We start from the raw sequence: 17,900 nt of genomic DNA on the forward strand, positions 1-17,900 counted from the left end.
ACTCCAGATGGAGCCTCACAACAGCTGAGTAGAGGGGGACAATCACCTCCCTCTCCCTGCTGGCCACTCCTTTTTTAAAGCAGCCCAGAACACAGTTAGCATTCTGGGTTGCAAGCGCACACTGCTGGCTTATGTTCAGCTTCTCGTCCATCAGGATCCCCAAGACCTTGTCTTGGGGTGCTGCTCTTTAGGATTTCTTCCCCCAGTCCATATGAATACCTGGGATTGCCCTAGCAACACCCTGCACTTGACTTTGTTGAATCTCATGAGGTTCTCATGGGCCCACTTCCCCAGCCTGCCAAGGTCCCTCTGGATGGCTTCCCTTCCTTCTAATGTATTGATTGCACCGCTCAACTTTGTGTCATCTGCAAACTTGCTGAAGGTGCACTCAATTCCATCTTCTATGTCATTGATAAAGATGCTGAAGATTCTGAGAAGATGACCTTGATAATTGAACCAATTACCTCTGGGAGACCAGGCTGCATATACAGCTGCTGGAAGACAGCATTCATATAACAAGTAGCACCACCATTCTTTAGTCCCACAAATCCTGAAATGGAGCGACTATCCACTGGTGGAAGATACTGAAATGAGAAACATTTTTTGTCCCAGTAAATTATGGAATACATGAAACTCCAAAAAAAAAAAAAAAAAAAAAAGTTACAGCTCTTATAATCACCTTTACATGAGCTGTCAAAAGCAATTTCATGGAAAACCAGGAATATCAATTCTGAAACATCACAAGAGCTATATTTGTTCATTTATATGACTAATACTTAGCAGAAAACTTAAGGAACAGCCAAAAACATCTATAGATCGGTAGTTAGGCAATGCTTTTTCCTTATCCAGATAATTGACAAAGACTCAGAGCATTTGGTTCAAATGGATCTTAATTTACTTGTCTGCTTTCTTGTCATTTCAAATTGAAGACTATGGAAATCTAATGAATGAAGCAGTTAACCAAACCACAGGAACACAAATGAAGAAAAGGCTATTTGCTTACATCAAACTCCTTGGTAAGAGCTGGGTCACATTGATGATGCATAGAAAGCAGCTCTTTCGTAATAAGCTGAAGATTGGAAGGTGAGCTATCAGCCAGCATTACCAACACTTCATAGGCAGCTAGTCGGCTATCTGCTGTACTGCACCTAAAAAGAAAACCACAATTGAGAATTATTTTGTAGATGACTCAATTATTTCTAATTCTAGAAAACCACATTACTTGGAACAAGAGGCAATTGCTCAAAAGAACTAGTTTAAATGCTAAAAAAAATCCTGAGATACTGTAAAAGTGGTATTTTTTTTTCTTGGATGGAAAGCAATCAGATAATATAGCCTGTAGTGGCTCAGAATATCTTTGGTACCAGGAGACTTGCTCAGCACTAGGCTTTTATAAACAGTTATTCCAAAGGAAAAAGAAGAGTTAAAGGAATTTCTGAGATCCTCTTTTAAAAAGGGGCTCGTAGAGTTTCCTGCTTGTTCTCCAACTTAACCAATTCCCAAGTGAAGGTGGACAAAAGGAGCCTCTTTGGCTTCATGAAATCAGCACGCAGTTGTGCTTGCAGCACATTGATCTTTCATTGATTTAACAAGCAAAGCACAGCCTTTGGGAAGTACAGAACAGTGAATATTTTAGGTCACACAAAAGAACATACAAAAATTCTTCAAAAGGAACTTACAAAGACACTATTTGGACAAAAAAAATAGGAAATGTATAAATTGGAAAGCTACACTCTAAAGAAAGACTCCAACATCAGTATGAATTTCTTGTATCTGTAGCCTCAGAGTGGTTGACATTTGCAATCATGAACAGCACTTGGACAAAACCCAACATTAATGAAAAAGCAGTTTTTACTTTGGATGGAAGTCCTGCTGACTGATTGCAGCACTGCCTGCAGGAGAATGACTGTTCAGAATAATCCTGGATGCTCGGAAGAGGAAGTCATCCAACAATGGCTTAATCAAAGACGAACCTGTAACACAAACCCATATCCACTGTTAAACACATTATTGCAAATGTCAGGAAGTCCATTAAGGTCACTTAATACGACCACATCAACAAAACTGTATCTAAATGATTTACCAGAAGTTACAAGTATAATAAATATAATGACAATACTACTACTCCTTCAGCTCTGCCACTTCCATCGTCTTCACAGGTACTTCCTACTGATTAAACCATTTTCCTTGTTCAGTGCTGTACAACCATACACTAGTCCAGCAACCTTGAGAAGAAAAAGGAATACTTACCAACCATTTCCTTCTCTGCCCCACAGAGTGAAAGGAGAGTCTTGATGAGCCTCAAGTGTCCTGCTAATAGGATGTTATCAGCTTCACTTGTCTCACACTCAGCTGTGCGGTTGGGCTCAAAGTTTTCTAGCCAGGTAATCTCATCTTCTAACATGGCAGCTGGGCTTATCTTCAGCTGTTCCATTTCTGATGCTACAAGACAAAAGAACCCCCCTGCCATAAGTTTGTAGAATTTAAACACAAAGAACTTCAAACAGTTTAGTGATTAATTTATGTTATGACAATGCCACATGCCCCTTTAACAGGAGGCAATACGTGAAGCAGTTTATTGGAAAGATCACAGCATTGGAACTTACTATCTGTCACTTACACATTTTGTGCTTTACTTAATGAAAAAATAGTATACAGAAACCTAGAAGACAGATTCTTCTCTGAGCAAGAACAGCATCTAGTCATGTGTAAAACAGTCCAACACACACATCGTCATGATCAGCAATTTCAAACACAGACAGGTAACTTCATGCACAAACTCCTACCTAGGTGCTGTAAAAACAATAAGACCTGGAATTAAGATGCCTTGCAGTTAAAAGACCAAGGATGGTCTATATCAGGCATTAACAACACAGAATGGCCAGCACATCAAGTTAATGGTGGAACAACCTCCTCATGAAGTCTACATTCTACATCTCACCTACAGAAGGAGGGCTCATTTGGAAGTTGCAAGCAGAATGACATGCATGCAATGTAAACATACTTACAAGTGAGGTCATCCAATAACTGACATCTCAGATCAAAATACTCGGTACACTGGGACAAAAGTCTAGACAAGTTACAAAACAGAAGAAAGGTTTTAAAATTCAAATTAGAAACTCTTTTTTTCTATGCAGTTAACTTTAAGGCCCTCATGCACCGTCCTTCTAACCAAAAACACTGTAGATATTTAGGTACGCTTCATTGCATGCACACTACAGCTTTAACAAATTGCTTCTGAACTTCTTGGACATTTAGTCTTGCTTTCATCCCTCTCTTCACAACATACCAAATAACACCAAATTTTAGATTCTCAGCTACTTCTTCATTCAGATTCCTCTAGAAATTACTTTTCAAAGTTATTGTTATATTCAGCATTTGTCCAGTCAGAGACAAGTCAACACGACTGACACTTTAGTCTTTACAGCTGTAATGATTAACATAAGCAGCAAGAAAACAGGTGAGATCTTTGCTTCAGGCATCACTAAAAGGGCTGGGGCATTCTGTTTCAATTTCTGTTCTGGATCTGTGGAATACTGTCAAATAAATCCAATGCTTCTGTCATACATCCCATCACCTCTACACCTGATGGTGGAACTCCAGTCTGGTTTTGACTACCATAAGAACATCCTGGTAAGAGCAGGCCTACTTCACAATTAGATCTTCTCAGAAGTCAAATAAGCCAGACTTCAAGAGTTCACAGAGGAAGAGTTCTATCTTATTAAACTAGAGGAAAGTAAAGCTGAATTTTCCTATTTCCCAGACTTCCTGGAGCATGACAAGGATGTCTACTTTCCACAGAAATACCAAAAGACAGTTCAAATCAATTACAGCTTGGAGATTCCGTGGCACTACTAATGTAAAAACACGATAAGTTTCCTTTCTCAGCCAACATGCATATGACTCACCTCTGATTAATTCCTCTCATGATGCTGGTTGGTGACCAAAGAGGCAGCTGGGCACCAAGGATAACGCTCAGGAGAAATTGGTTTGGCTTCTGTACATCTGGATGAGTTGACGTGTCAGTTTGACTAAGGGTGTACAACTGGTCACAAGCAACACGACGAATCTGAAACAGCACTGTTGTCAGGCACCAGACCTTACTCAAAGATTGCCAAAAATGCAAACTTCTCTTTGGTTACAAATCTAACAAAAAAAGACTTTGAAAATCCTGCGGTAATGAAAGCATGAGCTCCACATCCAGCAGTCAGGGCTTCGCTGTTTACAGGGACTCAATAATCCACTTTCACTCCTCTGCTTAAAGCTCTGATGCCTTATTAAGCACAGACTGTCTAAGGGGGTGAAAGATGCAATAACTTCATAAAAAATACACGGGATGCAATGAAAGGAAATAAGCACAGCTTGAAAGAAAAAAAGCCTCTGAACTTTGGAATACCCATAATAATGTAATAATGTTAAATAAAAAAAATAATTACAGGCAGGTTATTTATCCATATGTAAAAATGTTCAAATAGTAGTAATGTAATGTTACCTCTCGACTACATTAAATGAACAAAGTATACAAATTTCACTGAAACATTTAAGAAGCTTTCAGACAAAGGAGGAGGCTCACCTCAGCACTTGGTGATCCAAGCAGTATGTCGATAATGAAATCAGCAACACAAGGCAAATTGTAAAAAGATCCTAGAACAGAACAATACCAGGCCATGTTTTCTAAAATAACTGTTGAAAACCGGTTAATTACAGTCTTATGTTAAAATACCACAGGACTGAGAGTTCCTTCCCTCCTGTAACACCAAAAAGCAGTAGCAGGTATTTGTATGTATCTTCATTTCCTTCCCTCACCATAGAGTGGCACTACCTCCTAACAGCATTTTCCTTCTCTCACTTCCAGGCTTTACAGTTCTTGTACACAAAGGTTCAAGTACTAAACATTAGCTATGCAAACAGCGGCACGTGCAGAACTCCTTACATCAAGGCCAGTGCAAATATTTATATACTGTCATTACATTAACTTTCCCAATGAATTTCACTAAGGCACAGCACGATGCGCCTTGTTTCATACCACCTATTGTTTAGTCCTCTGGAAAAAGGAAATAGAAAAAGCAAAATACCAAAAAACACAACTGCTTTTTAAGAATGAAATGGTGTATTTCTCACTTGGGCTGTCTCAACTAATATTTTACATTCCAAATAGTGAGCAATCCAATTTTATTTCATACCTAGCTGCTGACTGCGTAGCTGAAGGCAGGTTACTAAAAGAGACAAGGCTTCTCCAGCAATCAGAGCATCTTTGGTAGATACAGACTGTTGTCTCACACAGATACCAGCATGCAGTGCGGTTGGCTCTCCTTCACTTCCTGAGCTGCAATTACTTCCTGCATTAAGAAATGAAGACATTCTATAATCCACTGCGTTCGTTTTTCAGATATTTTCACAGCTTTCGGTCAGTTCTCATGAATGCAACGTACAGCATTTTTCTCAGATTTCATTAATTGAATTAATTTAACATAAAGTTTCTCTATAGTTCAATTACGAGTAAACCAATAACTTCTTACCTTACTTAGGTAACATCTTACCTGAGCTGCTAAGTCTGTTTCGAATCCCTGCAGGAAATAAAGTGTTGTTTTCTTTTATTGGCTGACTGCTTCCTACAAGGTCCAGTCGTCCTGCAGCAGCAGCCCAAGAGAGTCGCATGAAGCAAGCCACTGTGGAAGTGAAATCATTCACCTCCATGGTCTGAAGGAACAAGAAACAGCAGTTACTTTTGTGATCTTCAGCCTTTGTTAATCACCGAGATGAGAGGAACGTATCTTCTGGATCAGCTCAAATACCCATTTGATTTTCTTTTCCTCTCCTCTAAATAGGTTCAAAGATACTTCTGTCTTTTTTTATGCCAGAGAAGGGGAGATTACTATTGCCCACTATACAGAAAGTAATTTGTTTTTAAATTCTCCATCTCACATACCCTTTACCCTATCTGCAATTATTAATTTAACCATGTTAATTTCATTCATACCAAATTGGAAAGCATTGGCTAAGAACGTAAGATAGTATAAATCACTACAATAACTATGGAGTTCCTTTTAATCAGATATGACTTTCAAATGGTTTGAGCTTTGTCAGGTTACGTTTCAGTAAATAATCAATCTCAGACAAATCATACTGATGTAATTTTCCTTCTATAGAGGGAAAAACGTCTGTCTCTTGAAAATATATAAAAAAGAAAGTTTCCCTTTTACCGCCAACCTACAGCTGTCACTGAAAAGCCCACTGCTATACCACCATAAGTTATCAAACACTTTCTTACTTGTATGGCAACTCTTGCTGCTGGTATGATTTCTTCTACTCTGATGGAGGATCTATCAGACACAGAGAGCTGTCTGTAGGATGACTTCTCAGGTGTTCCACAAATGGACATCTGCCTACTTGCTTGTCGGCTGACATTACGGAAGGGGCGTGAGGACAACGCTTCTACTCCATCTTTAATAAAATCTTCATCCAGTAAGGTAGGCATTGTCTGGCCAACAAGCAGGAACCTACAGTTACAGAGCAGAAACATCAAGTTTATTTTTCAATGCTTATAGCAAATGAGTGAAAAAAAAACTCAGAGTACCAGTTTATCTTAAACATGGCAAGCCACCCACCAAAAGCCAAGAAAGATGCACTATCTAATGCACAGAAATCACATACCTTGCAAGTTGCAGGCAGATGGAATAGACCCCCTGTCTGGTTTCATAGTCTACTTCTGATGGGATGGAATCCCTCTGCATCACATTCACCACCAAACTTAAAAAGAAATCAATAACACAGGTTTGGTTTTGAAGTATTTTACATTAGGAGAGCACTGCAATTAATTTATCTCCATCCTTTCCCTCCTCCTCTTCAGTCAGCTGAACACTAATTAAAACTGCCATTTGGGCACCTTTGGAGACTAACATCCCCATTTTCCTCTCTGGCATTTACAGACTGGAGATTTCTGTTCCCATTGGTGAACTTCAGGACCCATAGGGGCTGGGGTGCAAAAATGACTTAAAAACAACATGTACTTGTGTCAAGTTTATCAAATAGAAGTGGTAGTGCTAGGTCTTCCAATCTACTTACACTGTATCCTAACCCATCTGAATGGTCTGGATTTTGGAGATGGTTAAATTCAATTGTTCTCAATGCACAGTCTACCCTTTGACAGCTAAAAACTGTCTGCTGGTGTCTGTGAAAGACACTGTGTGTAAAGAACAGACTTGTGCATTTGAACCAAAATAATTAAATAGTAACTATACAAACATCAACTACTTCAGTATAAGCTATGATTTACAAGCTTATCTGTGCCTACCTTTATTTTGGGGTTTAACAACATACACTCCATTACAATACAATGGTAGCTACAGCTACCTTTCCAGGTGCTCACTAATGAGAGAATAGCTTTGGATGGACTTTTCCTCTGGAAAAGAAGTTTAAAGCTTTACTATTGTGCTGCATCACAGAAAGCAGAACCACACAGAAATGCTATCTACGTGAAGTGTTGCAAATGGAGTCAAGATTTTGAAATCTAACCTCAAACCTCCTGCTCTGAGAAAATTCTCACAGAAGGACTTAGCACAGTTTCTTGCCATTTCATCATCTGCAGTTGGCATCAGCTTGGAGCTCAGTACCTAAAATAAAGCATCCGCACATTAATGTTAGTATTCTTTTACTGTGAAGATCAAAAGTAAAATAGAAAAAACTCTACAAAAAAGAGAAGAAATTAACAACACAGCTACATGAAGCTCTACTTTGCTAAGATATATCAGACTAAAAATATCCAGGACAACAATATCTATTACAGATATTCATCCTGTACCAAAGGGCACTTTTCCCTTCACTGCTGTTTAAAGGGATGATGAGTAAAGGGATGAAGTGCACACTCTAGCACATGAAATGTGTCTTCAGACTCAGAAATAGCCCTTTAAGAACACAAATCCTTTTCCTTTGTAGATTTTCAGCATCCCATAAAACATCCTACAGATGGATTACTTATCTCACGTCTTCTGAAACATAACTGTACTATAATTCTATTTTTTTTTCCAAATGGTCCAGGTAATTCTACAACACCAGCACTAAGCTCCACAAAACACCATTACATGCAGAAATGCTGCCATAAGGAATTCTGCAGTGTCTGTGGGTCAGACTTCACGCATGTTTGTAATCCATACTCACTGGACAGAAGCAACAGCTTACAGAATTCCAGTTATAAAATCTTATTACAACACTGCATACAACCCTGAACATCTTGAACATTTTCATCTCTTTCACATGCTCTAAAATTTGTGGTGTTTATTTTCCGGACTGGTTCCCATAATTTTGGCAGCTGGGGTAATAAAACATCATGCTACCTTTTTCTGTCTAAACTCAGTTTCTAGTTGGCTTGATCAGATTTGAGGCGTAAGTCCACTTGTAAAAATCAACACATCTAATCCAGTTTACTACTACTTACCCACTGCCAGAAAACCAGGCAATTTATATCAGATAAAGTAATGAAAGCATGTAATAAAAGAAGTAGATGGCCATGTTGTCATACTGTAATACAAACTACAGTTCAACAAGGTAATCCTTGCTGTGATATGTTAAGACATCTGCTTTTGGTTGTAAAACTTGTCAGTGTATTTCAGAGATACTAATATCTTTCATTCCAGTTGGACAGAAAAGGGGGAAATCCTAACACTGCATGGAGATATCAGAGTGTGGGAAGACAAGTGAATGCCAACACTGCAGAAATGCAAAGAAAAGCAACTACTAAAAGATTCCTACAACCACCTTAGAATACACTGAAAATGACACAACAGTAACTTGTTTACTGTATTTGAAGCTGCAGGCAACCAATCCTGCAACTTCATATTGTTCAGACAGCATTTGGAGTAAGTCCTTATTAAGAGTGGGATCTGAGAGCAGAACTACAAACTGTCCAGCATGCTTCAATGTGTAGTAACACCACCACCACATGAACTCTCTTACGCTCTTTAAAAATCCATGCACTGACCACACAGGAAGAACCTTTTTTACAGGGTCCAACCCAGTGTTTTGAGTTCTGAATAAAGAAATTACTCAGGAGAATATTTGGGGTTAAAAAAAAATTATATGTATTCCAATCACTTCACACACACAGCTGAAACAGACCAGAAGCTCCTGGGTAAAAGCCTCAGCACTTGGAAACACGAGTTAAGGAAATAAATTTGTTTTCTTACCTCTAAATTGTAGAGTACTCTGAAGGTAGACATGCCTGGAGCAAAAGATCTGAACAGACTTTCCAGTATTGAACTAGCACTGGGCTGATGTTGGTGTTTTGAAGACAAGGATGGGGATTTTGAAGACTGAGAACTTGATTCTGATAGCAGCGTTTTCTAGGAGGAATATGCCACAGAGGATATATTTTTAGACTACTGCATTTTGTTGCAATTGCCAATACATCTCACATAATCCCTGTAATAACCTGCTTCCCTCAACTGCTCAGAAATACGTCACTAATCCTTAAGACGAGTACTGTTTTGTAGTAGAGTTTCAAGCCTGTCACAAACTGTCATCTTAAATACAGTTAAAGAAAACTACTAGTAAAACCCTTTCTGTTAAGCTTTCCGAGACTAGTTACTGCTCAATACATACCTTCCTTCCCAGGGAATCAAGCTGATCAAGAGCTTCCTGAATAGCCGGGTCAGTGGGAATTAAGAGCAGAAGTTTTCTCACTCGCAGTGTTATTCTGAAAAGTTACCAGAAATTATTTAGGCAAAGGAAGGTGCAGCCATACTGTGGCCAGGTAGGTGCCCATACACTGTAAAATAAGCAACTAGTTGAAATTTGCAACAAGCATTTCTGCAATATTTAATAACTTGCTTACCTTGGCTCCTCTAAATTGGCAAGCTGGTAAAGCATATCAAACACGTTACACACAAGAGCCATCACTACTCCAGGGAGGGATTTCTCCTGAGAATTAAGCAGAAACACAATTAGTTTTTTTTGTCCCAACTCTGTTCTATGTAATTTAATAAATCTCTTAATTGAGGTAAGCAACATAAATGCCAACCTGGCCAAGTGAAGTTCCATCTACTTTCTCAACTGAAACAACAACTGAATTTTGCCATAATATCATTTCCTTTATAATAACTAAGTTGTGATGTCAACTATTATTTAACATGCACACATAATGAAGACTGAACATGTTAGTTGATACTTCTGAGTTTACTTTCGCACTACAGGTTTACTAACAGCATAAGTCTGGAAATCCAAGTATGTAGCTTCAAAATTATAAGATTTAATGACAGATTTGTAGTGAAAACAAGCACCAACAGGCTACACTAAGTGACAAAACTGTTTTTCTGAAGACCAATTCACATGTGCTTAAGAGCACAGATGTACTTAAATGGTTTGTTTCAATTCTTGAGAGGAAACCCAGGCTACTCAGGACTGGATACTCAAGCTGATATGAACAGCTGCTGCCCCAGCTCACTGCACCCATTCCACCACCCCAGCTGTGTACTACACCTGCTGCTGCTTCACTCCCCACTCCCCCCAAACCTAAGGGAAGCTTTCAGGCTATTATAGGCTGTACCTGTTCCATTGCATAGGATGAACTAAACACACTGCTGCTGTTGCTGGAACTGGTTGAGGAATCAGCCGAACTCCCTGAAGGTGTCCCACTGCCTGATGTTTTCACTGTAAGGACTTGTTCATCGGAGAAGCCCAATTGGTGGAGTAATTTCTGATCTTTATTTACTGTTAGCTGCAAGAATACATTTATAATTAAGTTCTGAAAGAGAGATTCAATGTTATAAAGAATAAAAGTTCTAGTTAACATACCAGGCTGTCATTGGCAAATATCTGTATGTTATCTACAGGAGAATTCAGCATCTTTGCTATCTTCCACCTGATGCTCCCTACAGTTTCATTGCTATGAGCCTGTAAAAGTAAAAAAGACACTGGTTTACTAAAGTGTGCTCATGTAATAAATCCCACTAGAAAAGAAAAATCTTCCTTTAAATTTTCCTGCTTCCCTGCATAGAGCGTTAAAGGTATTAAGGTACAAAAAGGACTGATGAGAGATAAGGACAGCATGAGAAATGCTCTTTCACTGACAGCAAGCAAACAACTTTCCTCACTCTGCAATAGCCTTATGCACACTCTCAGCATTTTCAAATAGATTTTTCAAGCTGACTGTAGTCCTTAAAAACGCTTCCCATGTTAAGACCAGGTATCAGAAAGACTCTCCAACCAACCATGTAATCAACAAGGCATGACACGCAACCCGTGCATACATACCTCTATGGTGAAGGTATCTTTGGTAGATTCATATGTAACATTAAGAGTTAAAAGATGTCCATGAAAAGAGGCACCATGAGGTAGAATAGTTCGGGGCACAGAATAAAGGTCCTGTTGGAAGAGAAGGACAATGGTAAATACCACTCTTGTGTACAATATATTTTTATGATGGCACAGAGCTAAGTTACTAGAGCTACATGGGTTTAAACTGCTTCTACTATTTTTAAGGAACTTTTTACTAGGCAAGGCTAAGAACACATCTTACCTCTATTGTTATTACATAACGCTCTGCCAGTAACAGCAGTCTCTCGATTATTACAAGTTTAGTAGACCTAGGGATAAAAATCCAAAGTCAGTTGCTTGTCTCGGGTTAATTTTCCCAAGCCCATGTGTAGCAGTCCTGAATCAGCTGTTTTTAAATGCAGCTCCTTAAAATCAGGAATATTTCAGTCAAAATGAATTAGGAAAACAGGTCAAAAATTTTGCATTACACTGAACTGCAGAAGCTTCATGTTTCTAGAGCTCTCCACCCCCGTGTTCATATATTTAAGCCATACAAATTTACGTATGCATAAATTAAGCGGAAGAATGAAGATACATCTCTCCCCTAAAGAAAAAAAAAGCCAAAAATACCACCAAAAAAGAAACAAAAACCAAGAAATCCCACTGCACAAGGAACAAGACCTGTAAGCCAATACTTTAGAAGACTTATCTTTTTTAAGAAGACTCAGTCTTTTTATTCTTATATTTTTTAGTTACTACTTTTTACATTTCAGGCACTGCTAAAATCTTTTCAGAACACAAATTATGCTGTAGCAGAATACAGAATTACCAGTAGTAGGAGTGCATGGAAGAAGAGGTTTTTGGCTGACACAAAGTCATCTTGGCCATCCCAATTACCAACTGGAGTCAAGGGGGAAGTAGCTGGGAACTAACATCTACTATCAGATTTATCATTTTGAAAACAGGTTTACCTGTAGGGAGATTGAACTGATGTTGCTACTGTAGGCATAGCGGTTGCTGTAAGCATTTTTGTAGCTCTTGTAACAGCATGCGTTAACGTTGGACCACCAAGTGCTGAACTGGCTGCCTAGAATATAATGCAGAGTACTTAAGTGCTCGCTTCAATAGACAATTAATACATCCCAGAGAGCTAGTAGGAAATATCCATGGAATAATTTATTTAAAACTAAAAAACATGGCCAGTTACTTTAACCCTAAGCTAAAAAGCTAAAAAGGATCAAGGCATGAGAAGAATTCTATTCGTCTTTTACCTCCAATCGTGTGTAGCAATCAGCAATGAATTTCTTGTGCAGTGATACTGAATCCTGAAGATAGAGAGGACAGATGAATTAGAACTTAAACCAATGCTATAGAAATTACTGATAAACTAACAGAACTCCACAAATTATACATTTTAATAGTCAGAGTACCAAATAGCTACAAACATTAAAGCATTCATTACCTTTTTCAGTCTAGGAGTGAGGTTAATATAGCTGTAATTTATTATCAGTTGAATAGCTTCATTGGCAATTTCTTCATCAGGTGACTCCATTGCAATCTTCCAAATGAAATCCATTCCTATTAATTCCAGTTTTTCTACACTCTATAACAGTAAAATATGACTTACATGAAATTGACTTAAAACACGAGAACAAAAGTTTTCCATCTGCTGGAAAAGTACCTTTTGTGTTAACTTCAATATTTTTCTTTTCCAACATGCTGTTAAGTTTTTGCACCTTGGAAAGTGAAATAAATAGCTGCAAGCTTACGTTTTCCTACTATTTTTTTTCTTTTTTAAAGGTGAATAAGCAGGTTTCAAAGAACACAATCAAGTCTATTGAAAAATTAAAGACGTCAAAAGCACTGAGAAATGTAATCAATAATGGAATTTGTTTCACAAAGGTCAACGTAGTAACTAATCACATTATAAAGCACCACAAAGCTGACTATGGTATTAAGCAAAAAAACAACCAACAAAAAAAGAAAAATGAACAACCTGCGTTATTATCTCTCTCTGATAAAGAACTAGAATGCCTACAGAAAACTACTGAACATGTAATTGAATATAACCATTAATTCGACATAAAGTCAGGGATCATAAAGTTAAAAACAACTGCTGAAAAGAAAACAAGAGAATTTGAATATGATATGCCTAAAACTCCCAATAAAGAAGAACTAAGAAAGGAAATACCTCCCTGTCAAGGAGAAACAAAAGAAAGAGAACAATACCAGAATTTAGGATTGTTACTAGACATGTAATCCACTCATGCATTCTGAGAAGTTGTAGATGCTGGATAACAATGACTGAATTCCTCCTATACTAATTGTCATATTTTAGCTTCAGAATTTAACAACATTAACACTAGAAAGACCATCTCCATACTAATACAAACATGATCAAATGGCTGCTAAAGAATCTCCCTCACCTCCCATCCTCAAGATGCCACAAACAGTACACAAGAATGAACTTGCCAGAACACTCACCAACTGAGTTCCTTGCCTCTTCAGTCGATGGTCACACAGGTTCACATTTTCAAAGAAAGTCTTAAATAAACTAAAACCTGAAAGTGAAAAGCAGTGCAAGCTTTTTAGTCAGGTCAGGCCACGTTTCTAGGCTTTTAATTTTACTTAAATAAAGATACCAAATGCAAGCAATAATCCTTTTCTTCTACAATTATTAAAACTAAGAATGATAGAAAAAGACCCTTTTATTTTACTGACTGACAGAGCCGCTCGATGTTTAATTTGAAGGCTCAAAAAGCAAACTGCCGGAACACAGATCAAAACCAAACATGTCCAACAAACTTCATACCATTCATAGTAATTTCATATGATTCCAGTTTAAGAATTTTCTCTTTGAAGAGCTGTTGCTGTACATCACTCTCTAGGTCATGCTGTCCTTTGGTAAACCACTCAAAGCACATCTGTGAACAGAAGACATTTTTACTCTATTGTCATTGCAAGAATCTTACTCTGTTGTACAAGACAACATCAGATATTACAGCAACACATCACACAGAACTCTGACCTGCAGCAGGAGCTAAGGTTACAATGAGATTCTGAACATAATATGCAAGCTGTACTGGAGCACTGGGGTACTTAAGATTGAAAGTCATCTTGAACCCAATATCAACAAATGTCTCCTACTACTTACAGACAAGCTTTCAGGCAATATTTTCCAAGCCAGCATCCATAAACCTGCAACTAATTTTCTCACCAACATTTATCTTCTAGTCAAGTTTAAAGCTAAGACAGCATTCTAGTTGTAAGTGAACACCTCACAGTGGTTACGTTAGCTTACACAAATTGTATAATGCATGCTCACTATTTTAAGTTGCATGTTTCAACAAATGAACGTGCTGTTCACAACCCTTTAAGGTTCACTTTACAACTGCAGACAACAACTTTGACAATTTCTTACCTCTCGATCTAATTCACAAACATCCTGGCCAGTTACAAGGCACTCCCAGATCTCCTTGGCACGATTCCAGCCCAAATAAAGGGTGGCTTCTTGCAGAAAAAATGCCAAAAATTTTAGATGTGCTTCCAAATACTGAGAAAGAGGAAACAAAAACTCCAGTTTCAGTATTTCTTCCCAAAATAAGAACTATAAGAATTCTTTTTATTTTTTGACAAACTTTGTTGTCAAATAACAGCATCATTCACGAAGCCTGGCAAACTAGGAAGTGTTTTTGCAATGAGAAATGTTTAATTTCACACACGCTTTAATGCTTCATTTTTGATTATCACTCAGACTGAAGTAGAGAAGCTGAAAGCTGCACAAGCTTGGACACATGTGTTTTCAAACATGTAAGGTAGCATAAAATAAGTGTTCAGTACCTCCCGGTAAGTGTATCGGCCATCCACCAATGTAGCTCCAACAAGCCCTCCAGGACCTGCCACAGATGCAGCCAAACGATGGCACGATATTAAGCTTCCTGTCACCAACTTCACTATTTCAAAGTTTTTCTTTAGATCTTGAATAATGCTCTTGGCAGAAAACAAACAGAGAAGAACAGTTTTCAAGAAAATACATAAACTGACACACATTCAGCAGTCTGGTCTTCTATAGCAATGTACCTTCTATAGGAAGAAGTCAGCTGTATTCCTTCCAAGTATTGAAAACCTAACCATTTTCAGCACATGCTGAAATAGGCATGCTACAGATCGCACACAAAAGTCCCACTTAACCACAGAATAGCACATGTGACTTGCTGGTATTTCAGTCTGTTTTCTAAGAGTCTGTGTCAATACAAGTACAAACTAGCTGACAGTCTCTTAAGAGAGCTTGTTAACTATTTTACATAAAGCTGCAAGTAAAATAAACTAGACCTGACATAGCAAACAGACTTTATTTATACACAGACGCACACAAATGGACAGCACACAAGGCTGTATCTCTACTTGTATCAAACAGTCATTACCAGCAACTCTTCTTTCCTTTTTCTAAAGTCAAACTTCCACATTCTAGAGAAGTAGAGCCATACAAACATAATAAGGGCTTCAAAATTATCTCAGCATACATTATTCTTACCTTGTCTTGTTTTTGGTAAGTTTGCTTAATAAAAGAACGCGTGATCTCATGGAGTTGACGCAATGCTGGTACCACCCAAACAAACTGAGGATTATTGTGCTGGGATGACTAGTGATAAGAAAGGTAGAAAGAATTACACATGTGTACATGCTCAACATTGGATTAATTTTCCTCTTAGACTCCTAAAGCATAATGATTTCCATTAACTCCCCTGTTTCAAAACAGCAACTACTATCTCAGAAAGCTTCAGTACTTCTTGCTGGTCCCTTTCCAAATAAATAGGAGGTACCATTCTTCACTTTCTCCAAGGAGTCCTTTGATACACCTGCATGCCATTTTGCTATCACTATTAAGCCCAAAATGCCTCCTAGCTAGAGAACATGCAAATTAAATTGCACCAGAGAGATAATGGGAACCACCACCTTCTTCAATTATGGGAGACAAAGCAGGCCTGTCAGGGCTTAAAAGGGACAACGCAGTAAAATGAGATTACATATTGTTAAAGCAAGAATAACAGAAAAACAATCTTAAGTACTACCGAGGGTTGGGTTAAAAGATGAGAAGAAATGCCTGATTGGTGCTGCAAGGAGCCCTGTGATAGGAAGCAAAGGCTATTTAGGCTGCAGTTTAAAAGAGATCCTAAAAAGGATCCTACCTCATTGTTAGAACTGCTCATCACTTTTCTGGGAGGCTTCATTTTCTGTAAAGTTTGACCACACAAACCAGTACTGAGGGTTTTCATTCAGAGATGCGATATCTGGTTTAAATACTGACAATGACCAATACCACCTGCTCACTAAGAGAGACTAAACTAACCTGGCAATAACAGTGCTCTAAGTGAGGCTTCCTCACGTATTTGAGAATACTGCCTTAATATTACCTCCTCTCCCAGTTTGTGTTTTCATTTCCTCTAATGTAGGGGAATAAGCAAATGATATACAGCACATCTTTAAAAGTACATTTGCCCCAATCACTTCCAGCCTATAAGTACAGCTTTCTGTTAGTGCTCCCCAGGCAGCACCTCTGTTAAGGCCCTTGCCAGAATGTAAATGCAGGAGTTGGAAAGCATCAGATTAGAAAAAGCTGCAAATTTTTAGAACCTAAAGAACCCAAACGTTGGTATCTACATTCTCAAACACGTGGAAGGAGAAAAAGAAAAAAGAATGATCAATATCAAGAAGCAACATGTTATGTTTTCCAAACAACTAAAAATCCCTACAAACACTGAGAACAGAAAAGCCTAATTTACCATGAAATGAATAGATGAAGAAGAATACAAGCCCTTTTATTTGGATGTATTTCTGACAAGGAAATACATTCACAGGAATTCTCCTACCCTCTAAGAAAACTATTTACTATGTGAACAGTGCAAGATAGAGTACGCAGTCTATTAAGTCATGCACGTGTGTGCTGCTGCCAGGAAATACCTTAGCATAGACCAGTCTGAGAATGGCTTCTTCCGTATTAGGTGAAAAGAGGTGTTTCTCAACAACAAGCCTAGATAATGCCTCATTTTGCAAAAGATAATACAATAAACTAACCCTCTTAATATCCTCTATGCATTTGATGATGTAGCTTCTTTTGATTGCCTCTTTCACTGCATAGGCATCACTGAGGATTGTCAGATGTTCCTCCAAGGCCTGCTGGATAAGACTGCATGGTAATGTTGGAAGATGAGCCAGCTCCCAAAGCACCTCCAGAACCTAGTGGAGGAAATAAAAAATTAACCAAGACCTAGGAAGTGCACAGACTAGAAACCCAATTTCTAATAAAGGGAAAAAGAAATTGCATTCACATGCCTTTCCAGTGGTTGTCTCCACCCGTGCTTCTCGACCAATGCGCCCTATCAGGCTCAACAGCTTCTGTCGCACTCTATCACTCTCTGTTTCCCAGCTCTGTACAGCAAAGAAATAATGTTCACTATTACAGCAGCATGCATGAATAGTGGACTTATAATCAACTTATAGTCAACCAGCAGTACGGTATCAATCATGCTTCTGGGTCAATGAGAAATTAATATTGCAAGTGTTCTATGGCCAACTTTTTATCTAAATAACATACAAATATATGTTACTTTACATTTATACAGAAAATATAAGCACATTTAAGGCATTTG

General features: G+C 38.2%; 1 protein-coding gene across 5 annotated transcripts in view; it reads right to left on the reverse strand.

Moving 5' to 3' along the window:
- The window catches only part of USP24 (ubiquitin specific peptidase 24), a 55,322-nt gene that overhangs the window by 16,664 nt on the left and 20,758 nt on the right, over window positions 1–17,900 (reverse strand). For 3 of the 5 annotated variants that reach the window (XR_014932870.1, XM_085511792.1, XM_015870805.3), the window contains exons 14-43: window positions 17,584–17,679; window positions 17,326–17,487; window positions 16,440–16,484; window positions 15,785–15,892; window positions 15,091–15,240; window positions 14,672–14,803; window positions 14,063–14,174; window positions 13,735–13,811; window positions 12,713–12,853; window positions 12,522–12,575; window positions 12,222–12,337; window positions 11,513–11,579; window positions 11,248–11,358; window positions 10,789–10,887; window positions 10,541–10,711; window positions 9,830–9,915; window positions 9,598–9,691; window positions 9,183–9,338; window positions 7,516–7,613; window positions 6,655–6,750; window positions 6,272–6,500; window positions 5,541–5,700; window positions 5,184–5,339; window positions 4,574–4,644; window positions 3,909–4,069; window positions 3,009–3,070; window positions 2,251–2,442; window positions 1,856–1,973; window positions 1,004–1,148; window positions 465–584 (exon numbers count right to left, since the gene is read on the reverse strand). Coding sequence is in view for 4 of the 5 variants with exons in the window: in XM_085511792.1 (XP_085367918.1) it covers window positions 465–584; window positions 1,004–1,148; window positions 1,856–1,973; window positions 2,251–2,442; window positions 3,009–3,070; window positions 3,909–4,069; window positions 4,574–4,644; window positions 5,184–5,339; window positions 5,541–5,700; window positions 6,272–6,500; window positions 6,655–6,750; window positions 7,516–7,613; window positions 9,183–9,338; window positions 9,598–9,691; window positions 9,830–9,915; window positions 10,541–10,711; window positions 10,789–10,887; window positions 11,248–11,358; window positions 11,513–11,579; window positions 12,222–12,337; window positions 12,522–12,575; window positions 12,713–12,853; window positions 13,735–13,811; window positions 14,063–14,174; window positions 14,672–14,803; window positions 15,091–15,240; window positions 15,785–15,892; window positions 16,440–16,484; window positions 17,326–17,487; window positions 17,584–17,679 (3,585 nt within the window). In the remaining variant the exon portion in view is untranslated. The remainder of the gene's footprint in view (window positions 1–464; window positions 585–1,003; window positions 1,149–1,855; window positions 1,974–2,250; window positions 2,443–3,008; window positions 3,071–3,908; window positions 4,070–4,573; window positions 4,645–5,183; window positions 5,340–5,540; window positions 5,701–6,271; window positions 6,501–6,654; window positions 6,751–7,515; window positions 7,614–9,182; window positions 9,339–9,597; window positions 9,692–9,829; window positions 9,916–10,540; window positions 10,712–10,788; window positions 10,888–11,247; window positions 11,359–11,512; window positions 11,580–12,221; window positions 12,338–12,521; window positions 12,576–12,712; window positions 12,854–13,734; window positions 13,812–14,062; window positions 14,175–14,671; window positions 14,804–15,090; window positions 15,241–15,784; window positions 15,893–16,439; window positions 16,485–17,325; window positions 17,488–17,583; window positions 17,680–17,900) is intronic. The other 2 variants (XM_085511793.1, XM_015870804.3) reach the window with 1 other exon arrangement.

Source organism: Coturnix japonica, chromosome 11 (assembly GCF_054131305.1).
Source record: "Coturnix japonica strain WE chromosome 11, WE-NBRP24, whole genome shotgun sequence".
In the NCBI taxonomy this organism is placed as follows: domain Eukaryota; kingdom Metazoa; phylum Chordata; class Aves; order Galliformes; family Phasianidae; genus Coturnix; species Coturnix japonica.